The 19,491-nt window shown below is 27.2% G+C and overlaps 7 protein-coding genes across 7 annotated transcripts; 3 read left to right on the top strand and 4 right to left on the bottom strand. All coding sequences in view use genetic code 6, as the record gives it.

Moving 5' to 3' along the window:
* The first annotated feature begins 376 nt into the window (after window positions 1-376).
* PTMB.422c (Guanylate nucleotide binding protein) lies at window positions 377-5,283 on the top strand. Its single annotated transcript, XM_001347211.1, has 5 exons — window positions 377-428; window positions 452-1,271; window positions 1,295-4,313; window positions 4,340-5,086; window positions 5,113-5,283. The coding sequence occupies 5 exons, from the start codon at window positions 377-379 to the stop codon at window positions 5,281-5,283; spliced, it is 4,809 nt and encodes a 1,602-aa protein (XP_001347247.1).
* A 28-nt stretch (window positions 5,284-5,311) lies between these two features.
* On the bottom strand, window positions 5,312-6,919 carry PTMB.421 (AAA+-type ATPase). The annotated part of the gene is made up of 2 exons (XM_001347210.1): window positions 5,312-6,841; window positions 6,869-6,919. The coding sequence occupies 2 exons, from the start codon at window positions 6,917-6,919 to the stop codon at window positions 5,312-5,314; spliced, it is 1,581 nt and encodes a 526-aa protein (XP_001347246.1).
* Window positions 6,920-8,076: 1,157 nt separating this feature from the next.
* Window positions 8,077-9,807, bottom strand: PTMB.420 (Histone acetyltransferase). The annotated part of the gene is made up of 4 exons (XM_001347209.1): window positions 8,077-8,775; window positions 8,798-8,985; window positions 9,012-9,429; window positions 9,457-9,807. The coding sequence occupies 4 exons, from the start codon at window positions 9,805-9,807 to the stop codon at window positions 8,077-8,079; spliced, it is 1,656 nt and encodes a 551-aa protein (XP_001347245.1).
* A 3,467-nt stretch (window positions 9,808-13,274) lies between these two features.
* Window positions 13,275-13,562, top strand: PTMB.419-b (hypothetical protein). Its single annotated transcript, XM_001347208.1, has 1 exon — window positions 13,275-13,562. One exon carries the CDS (start codon window positions 13,275-13,277, stop codon window positions 13,560-13,562), a length of 288 nt encoding a protein of 95 aa, XP_001347244.1.
* Window positions 13,563-13,730: 168 nt separating this feature from the next.
* Window positions 13,731-15,893, bottom strand: PTMB.419 (hypothetical protein). Its single annotated transcript, XM_001347207.1, has 7 exons — window positions 13,731-13,922; window positions 13,946-14,076; window positions 14,102-14,865; window positions 14,891-15,166; window positions 15,193-15,404; window positions 15,428-15,640; window positions 15,663-15,893. 7 exons carry the CDS (start codon window positions 15,891-15,893, stop codon window positions 13,731-13,733), a joined length of 2,019 nt encoding a protein of 672 aa, XP_001347243.1.
* A 92-nt stretch (window positions 15,894-15,985) lies between these two features.
* On the bottom strand, window positions 15,986-17,621 carry PTMB.418 (Protein kinase). The annotated part of the gene is made up of 8 exons (XM_001347206.1): window positions 15,986-16,121; window positions 16,145-16,377; window positions 16,400-16,654; window positions 16,677-16,765; window positions 16,788-16,922; window positions 16,951-17,118; window positions 17,145-17,302; window positions 17,326-17,621. 8 exons carry the CDS (start codon window positions 17,619-17,621, stop codon window positions 15,986-15,988), a joined length of 1,470 nt encoding a protein of 489 aa, XP_001347242.1.
* Window positions 17,622-18,385: 764 nt separating this feature from the next.
* PTMB.417c (Serine/threonine protein phosphatase PP2A catalytic subunit) lies at window positions 18,386-19,487 on the top strand. Its single annotated transcript, XM_001347205.1, has 7 exons — window positions 18,386-18,502; window positions 18,528-18,653; window positions 18,682-18,799; window positions 18,824-18,963; window positions 18,991-19,129; window positions 19,157-19,391; window positions 19,415-19,487. 7 exons carry the CDS (start codon window positions 18,386-18,388, stop codon window positions 19,485-19,487), a joined length of 948 nt encoding a protein of 315 aa, XP_001347241.1.
* Window positions 19,488-19,491: the final 4 nt, after the last annotated feature.

Raw genomic sequence — 19,491 nt, 5'->3', positions numbered from 1 at the left:
ATTATATTTATTCTTATTATAATATTAAAATTAAATTAATAGTGTTCTATTTATAAATTAAATGTTATTCATAATGAAAAATTCAATGTAAATTTCATTCATATGGAGAATAAGAATATAAAATGGAACTTCCATTTTTAGATTGATAGGTATAATGATAAGATATTATAAAGCTGAATTAAATTGTTGAAATCCTTATGATAACTCTATAATAATGTGTTCATCAATTTGAGAATAGGAAATAATTAATGGAAATAACCTTAAATGGGGAGTGAGTAATAACATAATAAATTAATAATAAAAAGTTTGCCAATACAAGCAATTAATTAGAAATAATGATTGTTAATTATTATATTTTTCAAATTCAAATTTTTCAATGTATAAAGAAGAAGCAATTCCATTAATCACGTATGATCCTTAAAATAGAAGTAAGTAAATATTCAATAGATAGCTTACAATTTGGCAGAAGAGGCGGCAAAAATGATTAGATCTATAAATAATCCCATTGCAATTATCTCAGTGGCAGGTTTGTATAGAACAGGAAAATCCTATCTATTGAATAGAATAGTGCTCAACCGTAGCAATGGTTTCGGAGTTGGACCAACAGTAAATCCATGCACAAAAGGAATGTGGGTTTGGGGTACACCAATTACAGTGGGAAAGACTTCAATTTTGATAGTAGACTCAGAGGGTACAGGAGCTTTGAATGACTCAGATGTCAATCACGACACAAGGATATTTGCTCTTGCTGTTTTATTAGCATCATCTTTTGTTTATAATTCAGTTGGAGCTATTGATGAAGGAGCATTGGAATCATTGAGTTTTGTAGTCAATTTAACAAAATTCATCTAATTGAGATCAAATGAAGAGCCAGACTCTGAGGAGTATGGAGAGTTTATGCCTCAATTTTTTTGGGTGTTGAGAGATTTTTCATTGCAATTATTGGATAACAATGGAGACACTCTTACTAGTCATCAGTATTTAGAGAGATCCTTGTAGGAATAACCAGGATTCTGTGATAGAGTAGAGGAGAAGAACAGAATCAGAAGATTATTGAGAACTTTCTTTCCTGAAAGAGAATGTTTTACATTGGTTAGACCAGTGAATAATGAGAGTCAATTACAATAGTTACAATATTAGGATCTCAAATAATTGAGACCAGAATTTTATGAGTAAGCAATATCTTTGAGAAAAATGCTGTTTTCTAAAGTGAAACCTAAGTAATTTAGAGGTAAAACACTCACAGGTGGAATGTATATCAATTTGATTAAGTAATAGTATCTATTAAATTTAGTTCTTATTTATAAGCTATGAATAGTGGATGTGTAGCCACAATTGAGAGTTCATGGACATATGTATTTAGAGAAGAATGCAGAAAATTATAAGCAGAAGCATTTGAAATATATGAAAAATAGATCAAAGAAACTCTGCTTTCCAAACTCCCAACTACTCTCGAAGATGTCAAGGCTTTGAATAAAATATGTAAGAGTAAGGCCATTGCACATATGGGGAATAATGCTGAGATAATTCCATATGTAAATGAGTTGAAACAAAAGATTAAAGGCAAATTTGAGAATCTCTTGGCTTTTAATGAAACTGAATCTATGGCATTATGTAAATAATATTTGGTTTAATAATTTGCTCCTATTGATTAAAAATTAAAAATGTCAGAGTACAAAACTTATAGTGAATTTGAAAAGGATTTGAAATTATTCAATATCTTTTTAGATGAGCATGGACCTAAAGTGGTAAAGAGAAAGTAATTGTTTGTTGAGTTTATCCAAAAGATGACAACTGAAGGAGCTACATTTTTTGTTTAAAACATCCAATAGGATTTTGAAGGTTATAAGAAGTTTTCAGAAGAATAAATCAATAAATTATAAAATGGATTGAACACCATCAAACTAGATTCACAAAAATAAGTGGAACAATAAAATTAACAAATTAAATAATTAAATTAATAGAATACTGAAATTACTCAAAAATATAAAACTTAATGTGATGAATTAGAGAAGTTGAAATAAAAAAACACTTAATCTACTCAATAAATGAAGACACAATTTGAGAATGATTTCAATAAGTTGTAAACTAGTTTTGAAGAGTTAAAATAGAAATGTTAGACAGCTGAAGAAGCATTAAAGAGTGCTGAGAGAGAATAATTTATATTGTAGAGTGAATCTAAGAAGAAGGAAGCTCTCTTGGAATAGAAGATATCACACTTATAGAAGTTGAATGATGAATTCAACAAAAAGGAGAAATAGTATGATTCATCTTTAATGACTTCTAAGAGTGAGTTCTCTGTTAAATTGAGAGAATTAACAGCATCTTATGAGTAAACCTTGAGTGAAGTAAGAGCATAGAACTTATAACTAAATGAAAAGTTGTAGGAGACTTCAGATTAATTAATGCAATTGGAAATCAAATATGAAAATTATTACTAAGTTCAAACTCACAAGGAGGAGAGTCAAAGCAATGCTATAAAGAAATTGATGTAATCATAATAAACCTTACAAGAACAAATCAATATAGAAATCACAAAGAACAAACAACTTCAAGATGATTTGCTATCGACTTAAATGCAAGTAGAATCTAATGAAGTTGGCGAACAATACAAACAATAAGTTAAGTAGTTGGAAATCAAATTATAAGAACAAAAGTAAATATAATTAAAGAGTGATGCAATCTTGAATCAATAAATTTAATTCTTGTAGATGGAGTTAGAAGAGAAGAAAAATACTATTAATGATCTTAAAAAGTCACATGATTCAGCAATGTTGGCTTTGGAGTAATCATAAAATACCTAAAATCAATAATAGTTGAATAAATCTATCATTGATTTGAAGGAATAGCATATGATTGAAATTAGATAAGCAGAGCATACTTCATAATAGTTGAGAAAACAATTACAACAATAGTTGGATTAGTTATAAGGAGAATTACAAGAAGCAGAAATGAGAGGGGATGTATTCTTATAAGAAAAGAACAAATTGTAAGAGGAATTAAGTGAAAGCTATTAGGTATAGGATGAATTGAAACAGAAGATTCAGTAATAATTGAAGGAGATGGAATCAAATAAGCATACTCAATTTAGAGAGAAAGAATTGAGAATGAATTAAAGAATTAAATAATTAGAAGAGGAATTAAGCTAATGCAAATAATAACTCTAAAATACAGGTAATCTAGATAAGAATAGTATTGAGTAATAAGTAAATGAATTAAGAAATTATTACGAAATGGAGAAGGACGTTTTGGAGAGAAGAATTCATGAAGAAAGATAGAAGGCTGATTAGAAATATTAAATATTATTTGAAGAACAAGAGTAGAAGATGAGGGATGAACAATAATAATATGAAGAAGAGATAGAGACATTGAAAGATGAATTGAGAGATTTGGAAATCAATTTGACTACTTAATAATAACAATATGATAATGAAATAGAATTAAAGAATAAACAACTTAATTCTATGGAGAATATCTTGAATGAGACTAAAGAATAATTAGTCTAATTACAAAACACCTTCTAAACCTAGGTTGAATAAAGAATCAATAATCTTAATGTTACAATTCAATCATTGGAAAGTTAATTGACCAATTAATAATAGAATAATCAACAATTAGTTAAGGAAAATCAATTAATGACCTAGAAATTAGAAAATTTGGATGTCAAACTCCAATAGAAATTAAGTGAATTCAAATAATTAAAAGAAGACTAAGAAAAGGAGAAGACTCAATTATAAGAGTCATTGTAAGATTTGAGAAGAAAATACACAGCTACATGTGATGAATATTTAGAGAAGAAGATTAATTATGAGAAGGCTATAGCATTAAGTGCTTAACAAAATGAATTCTTTGCTAAGAAGGTAGAAGAATTGGAGAGACAATTGGAGAGTTGCAATCTTAAATATGAAGAGAGAATCAAGATCTAGAAGTAGGAATGGACTTAAGAATTATCAGATAGATTATCAAAATTAAATGAAGAGAAATAATAGATCGAATCTAAAAGTACTTAACTTAAGAAACAATTAAGAGAAAAGGAAACCTAGTTTTTGAAGGCACAATAAGATTTGGAGAAAGAAACTGCTTTGTCAACAGAAAAGATTGTATATTTAGAATAGAAATTAAGAGAACATGAATAACAAACATCTTCAGAGAATAGTAATGCTGCCATGCAATTGAAATAATTAAGAGAGTAATTTAGTCTACTAAAATCTAAATCATCTTCAGATATTGAATAATTAAAATCATAATTGACTAATCTTGAATTTGAGAAGTAAGAATTATAGGCCAATTATGAGAAGGATAAGATTCTATGGGTAATATTATAATTTAATATTTTTAGTAAGGTAAAACATAATTCTTAGAATCATAAAGAGAATCATTGAAATAAGAATTAGCTGATGCTATGAGGAAGTTTGAAACAACAATTCAAACATTGTAAAGATAGAGAAGTCTGGAGAGAAATGATCATAATCAAGACATTACAGAAATGTTGAATTAGATTGAGAGAAAGTATTAAGATTAAGTGAAAGATATTTAACAATAACATCAAAAGAAATGTGATGATTATTAAGAAAGAATTGAGAGATTGGAAAAAGAACTTAAGTAATCATAAAGTAAAGAATTGTTGGATTAATAATCAAAGATTGGATAACAATTTGAGAGAAAGACAGCAGAATTGTTGGAGAATGAAAAGAGACTATTAAGTACAATTGAAGAATTGAAATAGGAAAGAGATCAACGAATACTTGAACATCATGAAGAAGTGGAATAAGAGAAGGAGTATTGGAGAAATAAAATCAATGAATTAGAAGAAAGATAGAGAGAATCAGATAAAAAATAATCATAACTTATCTTTTATCATGAAAAGGAAAGAGCTAAATGGAGTTAAGAGAAGGATTACATTATGTAATAAAAGATGGAATTGTAAGATTAATTATCCAGATTGGAGAAAAAGAAAGAATTATTACTCAAAGAAAATGAGAAAATGAAGAATTCTTCAAAGAGTCTCAGAAAATATAATCCAAATCAAACTCTTAATAATAGTTATTTAAACAAATAAGCAAGTGATAAGAAGATACCTTCATAGGTAAATATTCATTCTAATAAATATAGGAAGTAGTTAATATGAGTTATGATGTTACTAAATCATTGGAGGATAAGGATCCAAGTTAAAAGGAAAATCTATCCACATCAACCACCTTTGGTAGTTTCAAAAAATATTATTAAATGATGAACTCGAAACAAGTCAGTCCAAGTAAAACTAAAGAGATTTCAGATATTTGATAAAATTAATATATATAACACAAGAAACTCAAATTTATGTAGACCATTATTATCTTAGTGAATTCTCATAAAGTGATCTTTGTAATATATTATTAGCAAATCCTAAATCCACACAATATTGCTTTTGTCTATCAATAATGCACTAACCTAAGGCTGCATCATACAATGAAATGATAAATTTATCAATCTATCTTGGAGAAAAGTCTTCCATTTACTTTGCCAAAGATTAGATTTCATCCTCTGAAAGATTGAAGTTGACCTAGAATCGTTTCGAAAATGCTTTGGCTGGATTTAAGATCAAGGAAAGCATGTTACTTTTTTAGAAAGTATCCTCAAACCCTTTCTTCAATAACTTAACTCTTTGTTCTTCATTCAAATAATCAAATTTAACAATTTAATCTATTCTATCCAAAATGGCTTCATCCAATTTATTTGGTAAATTTGTTGCTAAGATTAAAGAATATTTCTTTGAAACTGCTGAAGTTTAAGCTAAAAATGTTGACAAGGCAGCAGATGTTTACTTTGAAGAACTTCTTTTATAGAAAATGGCCTCGGCTTCATCAATAAATATGAGTGTCCCTTTGGGTGTAGAATTACACCAAGAGAACAATTTATCGATCTCAGGAACTGCCTATTCTCCCAATTTTTCTATGTCTCCACCTGAAATTATAGCAAAGTGTAGTCCAGAGTTGTAGGCTAGCAATTTTGCAAATAAAGTCTTGCCTGTTCCTGGTTGACCATGAAATAATAGATTTCTCAAAGGAGTTGATTGACTCTATTTGGCAATAAATCCAGATGTAATCAATTAAAGTGTGTGTTCCAATTCAGGGTTTAAGACTAGTTTATCAAATATACGTTTAGAACTAGGCATCATCCATTTTAAAGAGCGACGAGAAGTTTCTCTCACTAAATTAGGCTTTGTTAACATGGCTTCCAATCTCTTAAATCCAAGTCCTAAGCTGTACTTACTGAAGAAAAAGGCTCCACTGACAAATAACATAACTTTCGCTATTGTAAAGAGACCTTAAGGATTCTATTGCAAATATTTGAATCCCTCTTAGAATTTAACAAAGTAAAGATTGTGTAATTCTATTTTAGCCTATTTCTCTATCTAAGCCTTCTTCTCCTATTCTTAAACAATTAAATCAAAGTTCTTTCTATAATTCTCAGCATTTAGTTTAGCTTATAAAGTGATTTTCCTTTCCTCTAATTCAAATTATTTCTTCATTTGCATTGTTAATGTTTCTCTCCTCATATTTTCTTATCTTCTAATTGATTCTTCAGCTTCTTCTCTCATTCTTTAGGCAGTCAATTCTTTGTCTTTTAATTTGTCTTTAGTTCTTTCTCTTTCCAATTTATCATTATAATCTGCTATTTATTGATTCACTTATTTTTGATGATCCATATTTCTTCTTCTCTCTTCCCCTTCAACTTTTACTTTTGATACTTCGTGTTATTTTTGCAATGCTTGTTTATCTGCTTTTTTGGCCTCTTCTGTCTTAATCATAGCATCAAGGGCTTTAGCAGCATGTGGAGACTTATTTAGTTCGCGTAAAGCCTATTTTAATAGTTTAATAAGAAATACTTAAGCTGCTCTTTCTAAAGCTGTTGGATCAAAGACTCCTTAATTCTTCATAATTAAATTTAATTATTAATGAATTGTGTAAATTGCAATACAAAAGTGGAAAATCCTGATCCGATGACCCAATGTCCTCATTGTAATCACGAAAACTAAGATTGGTATTTTGGTTGTGAAAACAATATACTATTGGTTGACATGATTCTATGTAAAGTGAGTGCTTATCGACATTTGCTAATTAATAGTTAAGTAATGGATATATTTAAATTTGAAGTATACTCTAATACCAGCCTCCTTTATATTATTCATTACTTATATACTATTGGAATTGTTTTACAAATATTAATCAAACATATTGCATAAATAAGAATAGGAATTGAATTTTGAAGATGTTCAGAAATAAACAATAGATATTACACTAACATTGTTATCATAAATTGTTACAATATACATTATATCATTGATAATATTTAGAAAATTACAACATTAATAAATGATTATTGGTTTGATTTTATCATAATTTGGAAGATTAGCAATTATCATGTTTGTCATTTGGGGTCATTAACCATTTTATAAATAGATGGCTTCCTTATCAATCATAATGAGTGAATGGACAACTATTAGATCGTTGTGTGAATACAAGAATGAGTGGTTAAAAAGTGGAATCGTAATAATTTTAACTGTACTTCTAAGATATTTTGTGAATAATAGTATAACAATATTATGATTTCTGTATTAATGTCTTTTAGAATTACATGTATTATTCTATTAAATATAGAAAATCAGTTAGTAATCATCTAATTTTGATTATCAATTTTGGATTAATTCTTCTTTTATCTAATTTATAATTATATATTTATATATTATTTTAAAGCTAATTGAGTGATTTAATTATTGTTAAATGTTATTTATATTAGCATTTATAAAGATGATTCAACAGATTTAAAATATTCATAAATATGATCTCATTTATCTTTTATTTTTACAATTTAATTATTTGTATTTATAACAAAATTCAATTCTTATTGTAGATAAGATATCATTTTTTTTGCTATTATCATTAAAATAAGATTTTTTATTTAATACTATATTTTATATTTAATTCCATTTAATGTTTAACTAATTAATTATATTAATTGTTTAAAACAATGAAAATTCTGAATAAGTAATTAAATATTGATAATATTGATAAAACTTAATCGAATAATATTTCTTCATACTAATTTTTTTACCATATAGACTCCTTCAGAATGATATCCTAATTTACGATAATAATGTCTAGTTCCGATTCCAGCAATGACTGCCATTTTAGTACTTCCATGTTCTTCTCTTGCAATTTTCTCTGCTTCTTCCATAAGCAATGTACCATATCCTTGATGTTAGAATTTAGAAGGATCTCTTGAATGAATAGGGACCACTGAACCATAGACATGCAATTCTCTAACCATGGAAGTTGGTTCCTGAGTTAATTCTTTTCTGAAAGTGTGTTTATCCAATCTTCTGAGTCTCAACAACCCTATTAAAATATCTTAAGAAGGATCTTCGTAAGATAAGAATGTTTCCCATCCATCATTAGCAGTATAGTCTCTTCTAATTAATTCAACCTATTCTGGTTTAATTTTGTGATGAACTTCTTTGATTCCAACTTCCCTTGTTCTAACATCTCTACAGGCAACATTTAAGTCTCTCATCCTTTGTAATGATAACTCTCTTAAATTGCCATTGTCTACTCCTGATGTCACTAAAGGCATCGGAATATCTCTCTATATTCTATAGACTCTAGTCCAAGGTGGTACCAATGCCAATATTTTAGCGACAACATCAACTAAGAAATCAGGAGGATAGTTTCTGTATTATCCATTTTTCCATAATTCATACAATCCAGTACCTCTAATAACAAGAGTTGGATAAATCTAATTTACAATTCAAATATACTTTTAATCCATCAGGTCTGAAATCAGGATTTTCAAAGAACTCTTTAAAACTCTCTAAATCTCTTTCTACTCCCATATTAGGTAAATCAGGCATCATATGTGTAACCACTTTGTATCCACTATCTTTACTCATTGCAAAACATTTCTTTACAGATTCAACTGTATGTCCTCTATTAGTATCTCTTGCAACTGAAATATTAGATTAGAATATATACTATCTTCATAAATTGATTGAACACCAACTTCAATACGAGTACATCCATATAATAACATATCACTCAAATGACTTTTCTAACAAAAATCAGGTCGTGTTTCTATGGTTATACCTATACACTTAGATCTACTCTCCTCAGAGAATTGGACTGATTCTTTGACTGTTTATGAACGATGGCCACTTAATGCATCATGCAAATTTCTAATAAAATAATCTCTGTATTCTTAATCCAAGGACATGAATGTTCCACCCATTATAATGTATTCCACCTTGTCACAATCATGACCCAATTATTTTAATTAAGCTATTCTATCTCTTGCTTGAATATATGGATTATATCTTGCTCTAATTGCTCTCATACTTGTAGGTTCATATCCTGTATAACTTTAAGTAGAATATTCAAAATCACTGTCAGGTCCCTAAAATCATTACATAAATGCTCATACTCCTGGACAATAAATGCAAATGTTTCCTGTAACAGCTATATGTGGACATCTATGAGGTTTGGCCATAACAGCAACCACTGCTATACCAGATGCTGTTCTCACTGGTTTTGCCTTCAAAATTGGTATCAATTTATCCTTATAGTCATCTGGAATGGCTGATAAGATTTCAACTATCTTAGGTGCTCCTGAGATCTTATTCTTTTTTGAAAACTCTGCTTTTATTTGTGATAAATTAATTTTCTAATTGCTATCATACTATTTAATCAATTCGGCAACTATTTCTGAAATGCATTTCAATTTGTCCACTGTGGAATCTTATTATTTTTTTCCCTTCTTCTCTTTCTACTCCATTATAATATTAAAAAAGAATTATATTTATTATTGAAATTATCAAAATTAATTAATGATAATAATTAATGTGAGTATCTTTAAATATGTTGTTCTTCGTCTCTTTTCATACAAACTCATCCAATTTCCCATTGATAATCCAAACTTCCAAGTTAATCCTACTACATAAGTTATATCATGTCAATCTCATTATTATCCAATTTCCATCTCTATTTCCTATTCTCGTAAATCTCATTATTTTTATCTGTTTTATTGTCGCATCTCCTAGAAATTCCTATACTGATTGATATTTGATTATAATCTTCGAATTGCGTATATTCGCTTTGGTCTGGATTGAAATTTCTTTTTTTAATCTGACCATTGTTTAAAACATTAAAACATTAAATTTCCGTCTTTTTACATTCTCCTTTATTTCTTGGACAATAAAATTGACTTGTATCATTTATACAAAAAGTTGAGTCAACAATATCATTTATTTTATAATGACATCATTTCAATTGTTCTCCATGGTCAAATCCTAAAATATTATAGAAATGGGACACATGATGAACAGTATATATTTAAAAACAGAAATCAGTCTACAAATAAGTCAAAATGGCATGTATAATTATAAATTTAGTAAAGTATTCAGAAATCTCATTCAAAATTTTGTTGGACTTTCAGCAAACTTTTTAGTCAAATAGGAATTCCAAGAATAAAGCTTCTCAGTTAATTCCAGAACCTAAGGTTTTTTTCGTATTCTTTATGAATATTAGAATGAGTAGGCTCTCTATGAATTCTTTGTTGTTAATGGAGATGTAACAATAGTCTTAATCTCAGTGTCCTCTTCTTCAGGCACTGGAGATATATCTCCAAAACTTTGTAGTGTTGACAATTACGATTGCTCCTATTTCTACATATCAATCTATAATTAATAAAAAATATAATAATATTAATGATATATTAAATCTTGATTCGATTAATAATACCATTTACCGACAAAAAACCTATGCAAGAAAAAGAATCTATTTATTTTAATTATATCCTAAACAGTTCAGTTAATATAATAAATTCTCTCCTCTGTTTTAAGATTCTCTATTCAATGGTACTAATTCTATCAACAAACAAATTCATCATAACCCATAACTGTGTAAGACAAAATTCAAATACTAATACTAATTGTTTAATAAAAAATCAAAAATTTATTTAATCAAATTTATTTTATATTCTGCTAATACCTTTGAGAATCATTATCTAATAATTCATTTTTTAAATTGAAATCATTATTATTTATTTTGATTTTTTCAATATCACCGAAACATTTTTTCGCATCTATATTGAATCTCAAAATGTCAATTTGCTACATGCTTCATTTTCTTAACTTACTTACTTATGTATTTTTATAAAGAATTTATAATATATATATATATGTTATTATTAAATTATTGATTTAGATAATAAATTTGAAGCATGATAGTATTTTATCAAAATTTATTTCTCAACCATTCTAACCAGGATGTTATTAATAGGATATATAATTCAAATGAATTTAAGCTATAAATATCATTCCCATTATTTGTTATATGTATTACAAAAATTAAAAATCCTTTATTAATTATGTAATTCTATGTAATAAAGTTGATACCTTCTTTTGTTGAGATTTATTATCTTAAGTTTATAATATCTGCAATATTAAGACTTGTTGATTAAGTATGATTGCAATTGAAAATTCGGATAAAAAGATTTATTCTTATTATCAATATCAAATTTGATAATAAGAATGAATAAATTTATATAACAAAGGTATTTTCCATATTATCAATTTTATATTTTCAAGTTGCTTCATTCTAGATAGTGTCCATCCATAAAGTATTAAGAAATGAAGTTTTTCGATTATGAAAGAAATTAGTATTTTTGAAAAATAGATGCCAATTAAAATGAAAAATCAATTAGATAGTATATGAAAAACGGCTTATATGAAGAATTCCTTCAAATTTTCGAGGGAAAAAAATAATTTTAAGCTTGAACATTTATTTTCAGTTTACCTGAATAATCCTTGGACGAACTCAAATTTAAGAGTATTTAAATCTTCATAACAGAATAGTTCTAGCGAATAGAGGAAAAACTTTGAAGGTCCATTGTAAACATAGCAATAGGGAAATGGTCTAGTTCACTTTAAATTAGTTTTCCCAAGAAAATGTAGCAATAAAATTAGAAGACAAGTAATATAAATGGAAATTTGTCTCAGGTAAATAAAATTAATAGCGATAGTTATTAATTAATTATTAATGAGTAATTTTAAAAGAAATGATAATTTTCTAAAAAGGAAAATCCTTACAAAGCCTATTTTGGACATCCAGAATTAGATGTTTTGTTGGGTAATATCTTTAAAAGGGTAGATCATTTTTATTGAGTAAGACACATCAACCACCATTTATAAATAATTCTTGAGATATTGTATTGGTTATTCATTTCACAAAAATCATATTTCAATTATTTTTGATCAGTTTTGTGAACAATGGTCTAAAATCGTTCCTAAAAAATAAATTGAAAGCTTATAACATTAAGAATAAAAAGAATTACAACATAAGATTGCTTGCCAATACAATTAAATGTAATAGTAATTCACCATTAAGAATATTGATTCCTCTATATTTTATTTGGATTTATCTAAATCAGAAACTGAATAGGCTGTTGAAAATTACTGAAAACTAAATAATTATGATGAAATAAATAACTTATAATAATTCTTACAAATTATTACTAAAAAATACTAAAAATTATTAAAGACAAGCACTGATACAACAATTAAAAAATTAATTATTCATGATTTTTGGGATAAGATACCGTATAATCAATAAGAACTCTATCAATTTTTGTATTCATTGAAAGTGTTAATACGATCATCGTATATCCTCTGTGTTCTAACTCTTCCTGAAAGAATAACAGATTTAATGTAGTTTTGTGATTTTTACATTACAATCACTTAACTTTTTGGAAACAAAGAATTTTCTGAATTTCAAGGAATGATCAAATTAGATAAAATTGTGTGGTGTGGTTCTCTAAAGTAAGTATAATTAGATAATGATAAATGGGGAATCAAAATTACATAAAAGTAATTGAAAATAGAATAATTATATGAGACAGCAATAGAGGTTGATTCAGAGGAGGAACAAAGAAGAAAAATAAAATTGACCAATTTTGATGTTTAATTAAATAATTAAGATAAATATTTTTATGATAATGAATCATATTTAATCTAGATAATAATTAAAATCATCAGATATAAATTAATCATTATTTTAAAGCCTTTGAATAATTATAGAATAATTTGATAAATTTAAAATTTATTATAATGGTGTTATTCCTTATATAATATTAATTTGTAAGAATATCTCATACTTGATTACCAATAATAATCATTAGACCAATTACTAACTTTTATTATTCAATCTATTTTATTATATTTTAATAATTTTAATAATACATTAATGGATAAATCGGTTAAAATTAATGAAAAGGGAATGGGAATTACGGATTAAATTTAGAATGAAATAGTCACAATTGTTAAAAATGCAATCTAAGTGCATAAACAATATTTGGGTGAGGTCTGCAACTAAATTGCAAATGTATTGTGTCAAAAATATGGAGGCTGGTGGTGTTGCTTTGTAACAGACAAGGATGCCAATTATGGATCGAGATTATTTAACTTTGATCATATGTACCTAGATGCAACGATTGAATAGAGGAGATTCACAATTTTTAAATCAGCAAAATGATTATTACAATTATAACCAAATCAACTTATTAATTGTAATTATAAATTGATGTGGTCAAGAGGTCAAATGTGTTAGAATTAGGTTATTTCATTAAGTAATCAAATTCAATTGGGCGTCAACATTTCTTTTAGTGGCAATTATATATTCTTATAAAATATACTTATTTAATCATTTCTTAGCACTTACAGGTCGTTTAACACCATTACTTTATTTATTTACTACTGCCGATTATGGTCTTTATACATAATGTTATTAATTAAATTATTAAGATTCGTCTTGTTGGAGATCGTAAAACTATTACTAATCAATAGTTTATCTTTTCATATCAGCTTAATAATATTTTCCGTCTGTTCCTTTAACCTAAGATAAAGAGAAAACATTACTCTTTATTAATTGGTAGTGCTACAACTAAGACAATTAATTGGATAAAGTTTTTTAGTGTTGATTCCTATAATTTAATCTGTGGGAGGAGAGGCTGATTATTAGAAATTCATAGGCGATTTTTTTAATTGGACTATTTTAAAGATATAAGAGAATACCTTATAAGGCTTCTATTTCTCTTCTTAAATAGTTGATAGTTTCCATAGCTTATCCTAATCTTGTTTCTAAATTAAATAATTCTCTCTTCACGTCGTCTTCATTGGCTTTGACTTTCACTTACCTCATTAATCCATTAATGTCAACATCTCTAAATATTCTAGTCACTCTTCTTTCGATTTCATTTGCATTTTCAACTTTATGGCCTATGTCTTAGAGATCTTTTTGTATTTTTCTAATTTTATCATCTTCTAGACTTCCCTGTTATTGGAATTGCTCAAACATTCTATTGATTTCATCTTTGGTGACATATTTAGATTCTTCTGGAGTTTATGATTATTGTTGTTATTATTATTATTATTAATATAATTATGAAAAGAACTGGAAACTATCATAACGTGATTTGAATTCTGCATCAAGAGTTTCCCAATGCACATTATTTCTGATTGACATTTCTTCTAATTTTTTGATGTCTCCTTCAAGAGTGCATATTTTATGAGGATCAATTTTTGATAACAAATAGGCTACATTTTCTGCATTTAAATTCATATCCTTTAATGCTTCAACTCTTTCTTTGGCTTCATCATTCAATCTTTAAATTCCATCTTCTAATTATTTAATTTTTTATCTATGTTGATCTAATTGATTAGAAACATCCAATTTATTTATAGCAGTGGCTAATCTGCTATTTATATCTATTATCTTATCTCCTTATTGTTTATTCTGCTCTACTAATTTATCAATTAAGTTGATTTTAGACTTTAATCTTGAAAATATTGATATAAATTTACAAGTCGTTCATTTCATTTAATTATAACTTTAATTTTGATTACTTCTCTCCAACTGTGTCATCAATGCCTTTAATTTAACTTCTAATATAGGCTATGTCCTATTAAAATTTAATCAATTGATCATTATTTTACATTTGTTGAATCTAATATTAAATATTTTAATGTACTTCTTTCAATATTTTATCTTCACTAGTTCTAATAGCCTCATTAACAAATTCTTCATTTGTTCTTTTCAATAATAGATCTTAGCAATCATGTATTTTCCATAAAGTTTTTCTTAAATATAAACTAATTCAGTATACCTTTCTACATCTCGAACTGCCTCTTCAAATTTCTATATATCAGTCGATAGCTTCTTCTCAACAGTGTCTAATTCATTTCTACCATTCTTCTATAAATCTTCAATCTATTATTCTAATTGATTTTTTTATTTCCTCATCTTCTCTTTACATTCTTTAGTATCAAACTTTGTTAACATATCATTTTCCAATTTTGTTAAACGTTAATCTTGTCTCTACAATATGTATCAATATCTACCTTCTTTTCTCTATAAAGATGTTAAATCATTGAGATAACTGAAAATAATTTTCCTCTGAATTCAGTTATAATTTTCTCCAATGCCCCCTTTCCATACTTTTACTTCCCTTATATTTGTGTTATGTATGTGCTTAACTAAGTTGATAATTCTTTTTCTATATCCTTGTCTGAAAAGTGCAATGAATCGCTTAATAATTGAAACTACTCTTGAACCTAATTTAGATCTAATGTTAACTAATAAAATAATTTCGTTGGGCCCAAGCAATTTCTTTATTCCTTCAATCTCCACCGTATGATTGTCAAGGTCAGCTTAGACTCCTTCTAAAAATTGTTTCAAATGATCATAATTAACATCCAATTTAAATAACGAAACTCCTTTCAAACTCAACTCATCTATTAATGAATATTGAACCATACCTCCCAACTCTTTTCTGCTTTTAGAACTTCCTTTGCTTTTATTATCCATTTGATTTAATAATATATAATAATTATATAAATAACTCTTTGTCTTATTACACTAGACAATTCAAACACACTCTTACATAAATAATTTTATAATCAGAAATCATCATCTCGAAAATTTTATTCTAATACTTGCTTAAATTGATTTAAATTGATGTTCACACTTTTATTTGATGCAAATAGTTTAAAAGTTTCAAAAATTTCCCAATCACTTAAAGTAGAATCGTAATTCCTAACAATAGGTTTATTTAATACAGCATCATATTGGTGAAATCTTGATAGCTCATTGTGTTTGAGGATGTTGCAAATTTCTAAAATAACTCAACTAAATTTAAATTGTTTATCTTTATTTCTTCATATAGTATTTAAATCAGTTATCTGTCTTAACTAAGTTCATTCTATTATAGAACCTATTAGACTTAACCTTTTTCAGGTGCTCCATAGATAGTGTTTGAACCACTTCTAATATCTGTTTCCTATTAACAAATCTAGAATATATGAGATTATAACATCATGTTTGATAAGCCAATCTAAAAGATTTTTGCATGTGACTTTTCCTATATACTCTTCATCAATAATTTTAAAGATATAATGAATTTATTCCTCTAACAAATTCTCATTTATAGCAAGGAAAATTCCAATAAAGTCTTCAATATCAAGAATTCGATCCTCATCCTCAGCCAATTATCTTAGTAATTCGTTGATACTAAGCGATTAAGTTACGGATTATTGTCTCATGCTCATTGCTATAGACAATTCTTTTTCCTATCATTCATAAATTATGTACTTCGAATAAAGCACCTACTAAACGAGCTTAGCTAAAATCTTATGCAAAAATTGGATGAATAAATACTTCTTCCCAACTAATTCTATCCACTAAAAATATAAAATCATTAACCTTCTTAAATAGCCAAGCATTTGGAAATAAAATCTTTCACTCCATTTGATACTTGATTGATAGAATCATGGAATACAAGAGGTTAATTATTAATATTTTTAACTAATTACGGAATTGATGAGGCTACCCAGGGAGCTTAGAAATTAATAAAAATATTCAATACTTTATCCATAAAGTATTTCATAGAACAGAAATCCTAAAGACCAAATATCACATTTCATGGAGTATTTTTCATTTCTTAATATTTATGGACTCATGTACAATGGTGTTCCTACTTGTGATTGCAATGTGTTTGGATTAAAGTTTTCCACAAATTTTGAGAAACCAAAATCTATTATATTTAGAATATAAAAAGACCAGCAAGTTTATATGTATTGTTATGTATTAAAATATTTGCAGGTTTTAGATCTCTATGAATAATCCTGTACTTGAGTAACTCATAAAAACCTTAAAGAACATCAAGAATGATATTCAATGCCATTTTTTCATCAACCAATTTGTTCTTCTTCAAAAACCTAGGATAAAAAATGAAATAGACTTGGATAAATCTCCATTCTCACATAATTCTTGAATGATATAGATATTATTTTGAGTCTCCAATACATCTATAAGTTGAACTATGTTTTTATGATTTAACTTTTTCATTATATTGATTTCGGTCTTAAGTCCACTTTGACCTTTTGGATCATTAAGCAAATTATCCTTTGCTATCATTTTCATTGCCACATAACGATTGCTGTTTAAATCAAAGCCTTGGAAGACAGTGCCAAATGATCCAACACCAAGTACATCAGAGGTAAGGAATGTATAATTATCTATGTTTTTTTCAGTCATTTGGTTTTATGATTTAAAAAAAAAAAGTATTATTTTTGAATACATATTTATTTTGAAATAATATGTCTCTTTTGATAGAATGTAATATATATTAATTAATTTGAAACTCGTTAGCCCACAGTTTTAGGCTACAAGACGATGAGATCAATTCTTCCAAAAATCTAGAATTCAAACAATATTACTAGCACTCTACCATTTATAAATCGCAGCTAAATAATGTTATTGGTAAGCATTTAATAGCAATTTTAATCTGATTACAATTTCAAATTTCCAAATTAAAACCTTTATAACATCGAAGGATTCTAATAATAATTAAATATAGATTTAACCACACATTGAAAAAAATCAAGTATGAGTCACTTAGTCTATTTAGTACAAGGATTTAGTTCCAAATTGTGATAGTTTCAGAATATAAAGTAGATATTCTAGGCCAGAAATTATTTAATTTAATTTAATTAGGAAGTTAATTATTTCCATCTCTTTATCAAGCAAATTTAATTTAAAACCACCCAAATTTATGGGTATGATTCAAAGAGTTTATTATTTCTTGATGTTAAGCTGTTGAAACTCTAAAGATTTCAATTGCTTTAGCTTTGGTATTTTATTTGCTAGTTTTGATTCACTATTGTATGGGTGATAAGATAGATCAGGAAATGGATGGCTTGATGGAATTGACTATCTTTGGAACCATTTGTATTTAATATAATTTCTGAATATTTATATATATATCTTATTTTAATTATCTGTTCAAATAATAATATTAAATGGCTTCGCTAAATAAATTAAGTAGCAACGACATCGGAAATATTGATAGATAGATTGCTAAATTAAAGCAAGGATAAATATTGACAGAATCAGAAATCAAGAGTTTATGCATTAAAGTTTTCGTATATTGCAATTATTTAGGCGAAAGAGATTTTATCAGATGAACCAAATATCATATAAGTTAGAGCACCTCTTACGATTTGTGGAGATATCCATGGTCAATTTCATGATTTAATAGAACTCTTTTAAATTGGAGGAAACTTACCAGTATTTACATTTTGCAAATCTGTTCTAGGATACAAATTACTTATTTCTGGGGGATTATGTAGATAGAGGTTCGCAATCTGTAGAAACATTCTCATTAATGCTCTCATTAAAAGTCAGATATAAAGATCGCATTGTTTTATTAAGAGGTATTAATCATAATATTCTGCTAGGAAATCACGAAAACAGAGAAATCAATAAGGTATATGGCTTTTATGATGAATGCTTTCGTAAATATGGCAATGAAATAGTCTGGAAGTAATTTACAGAAGTATTTGGTTATTTGCCACTCTCAGCAATTGTAGAATAACAAGTAACTTAAATTCTAATTCAACCAAAGATCTTTTGTGCACATGGAGGTCTATCGCCAGCAATGGAATCAGTCGATCAAATTAAACAATTGAATAGAGTTTAAGACATCCCCCACGAAGGCTTGATGTGTGATCTACTTTGGAGTGATCCTGAAGAAACTAAAAATGGTATGTCATTTCATAATACCTCATCAGGTTGGGGCATTTCGCCAAGAGGTGCAGGTTGGACTTGGGGATGCGATATTACAGAGAAATTCCTACATTCAAACAAACTCAAACAAATTGCCAGAGCACATTAATTAGTGATGGAAGGAATTCAGAAAGTCCATAATCAAAAGACTATTACTATCTTCTCTGCTCCTAATTATTGTTATCGTTGTGGCAATCAGGCTTGCATTGTAGAAGTTGATGAACAACTCAGAATGAATCAGTAATTCTATTCCTACATTCTAGAACCTAATTTGAACCCGCACCTAGAGAAAACGAACCTCATACAACTAGAAGAGTACCTGATTATTTTCTTTGAAATA

The sequence above is a fragment of the Paramecium tetraurelia genome, assembly GCF_000141845.1.
Source record: "Paramecium tetraurelia macronuclear, complete genome".
In the NCBI taxonomy this organism is placed as follows: domain Eukaryota; phylum Ciliophora; class Oligohymenophorea; order Peniculida; family Parameciidae; genus Paramecium; species Paramecium tetraurelia.
The sequence above is the reverse complement of the archived record's forward strand: the minus strand, read 5'-3'. Positions and strand labels throughout refer to the sequence as shown.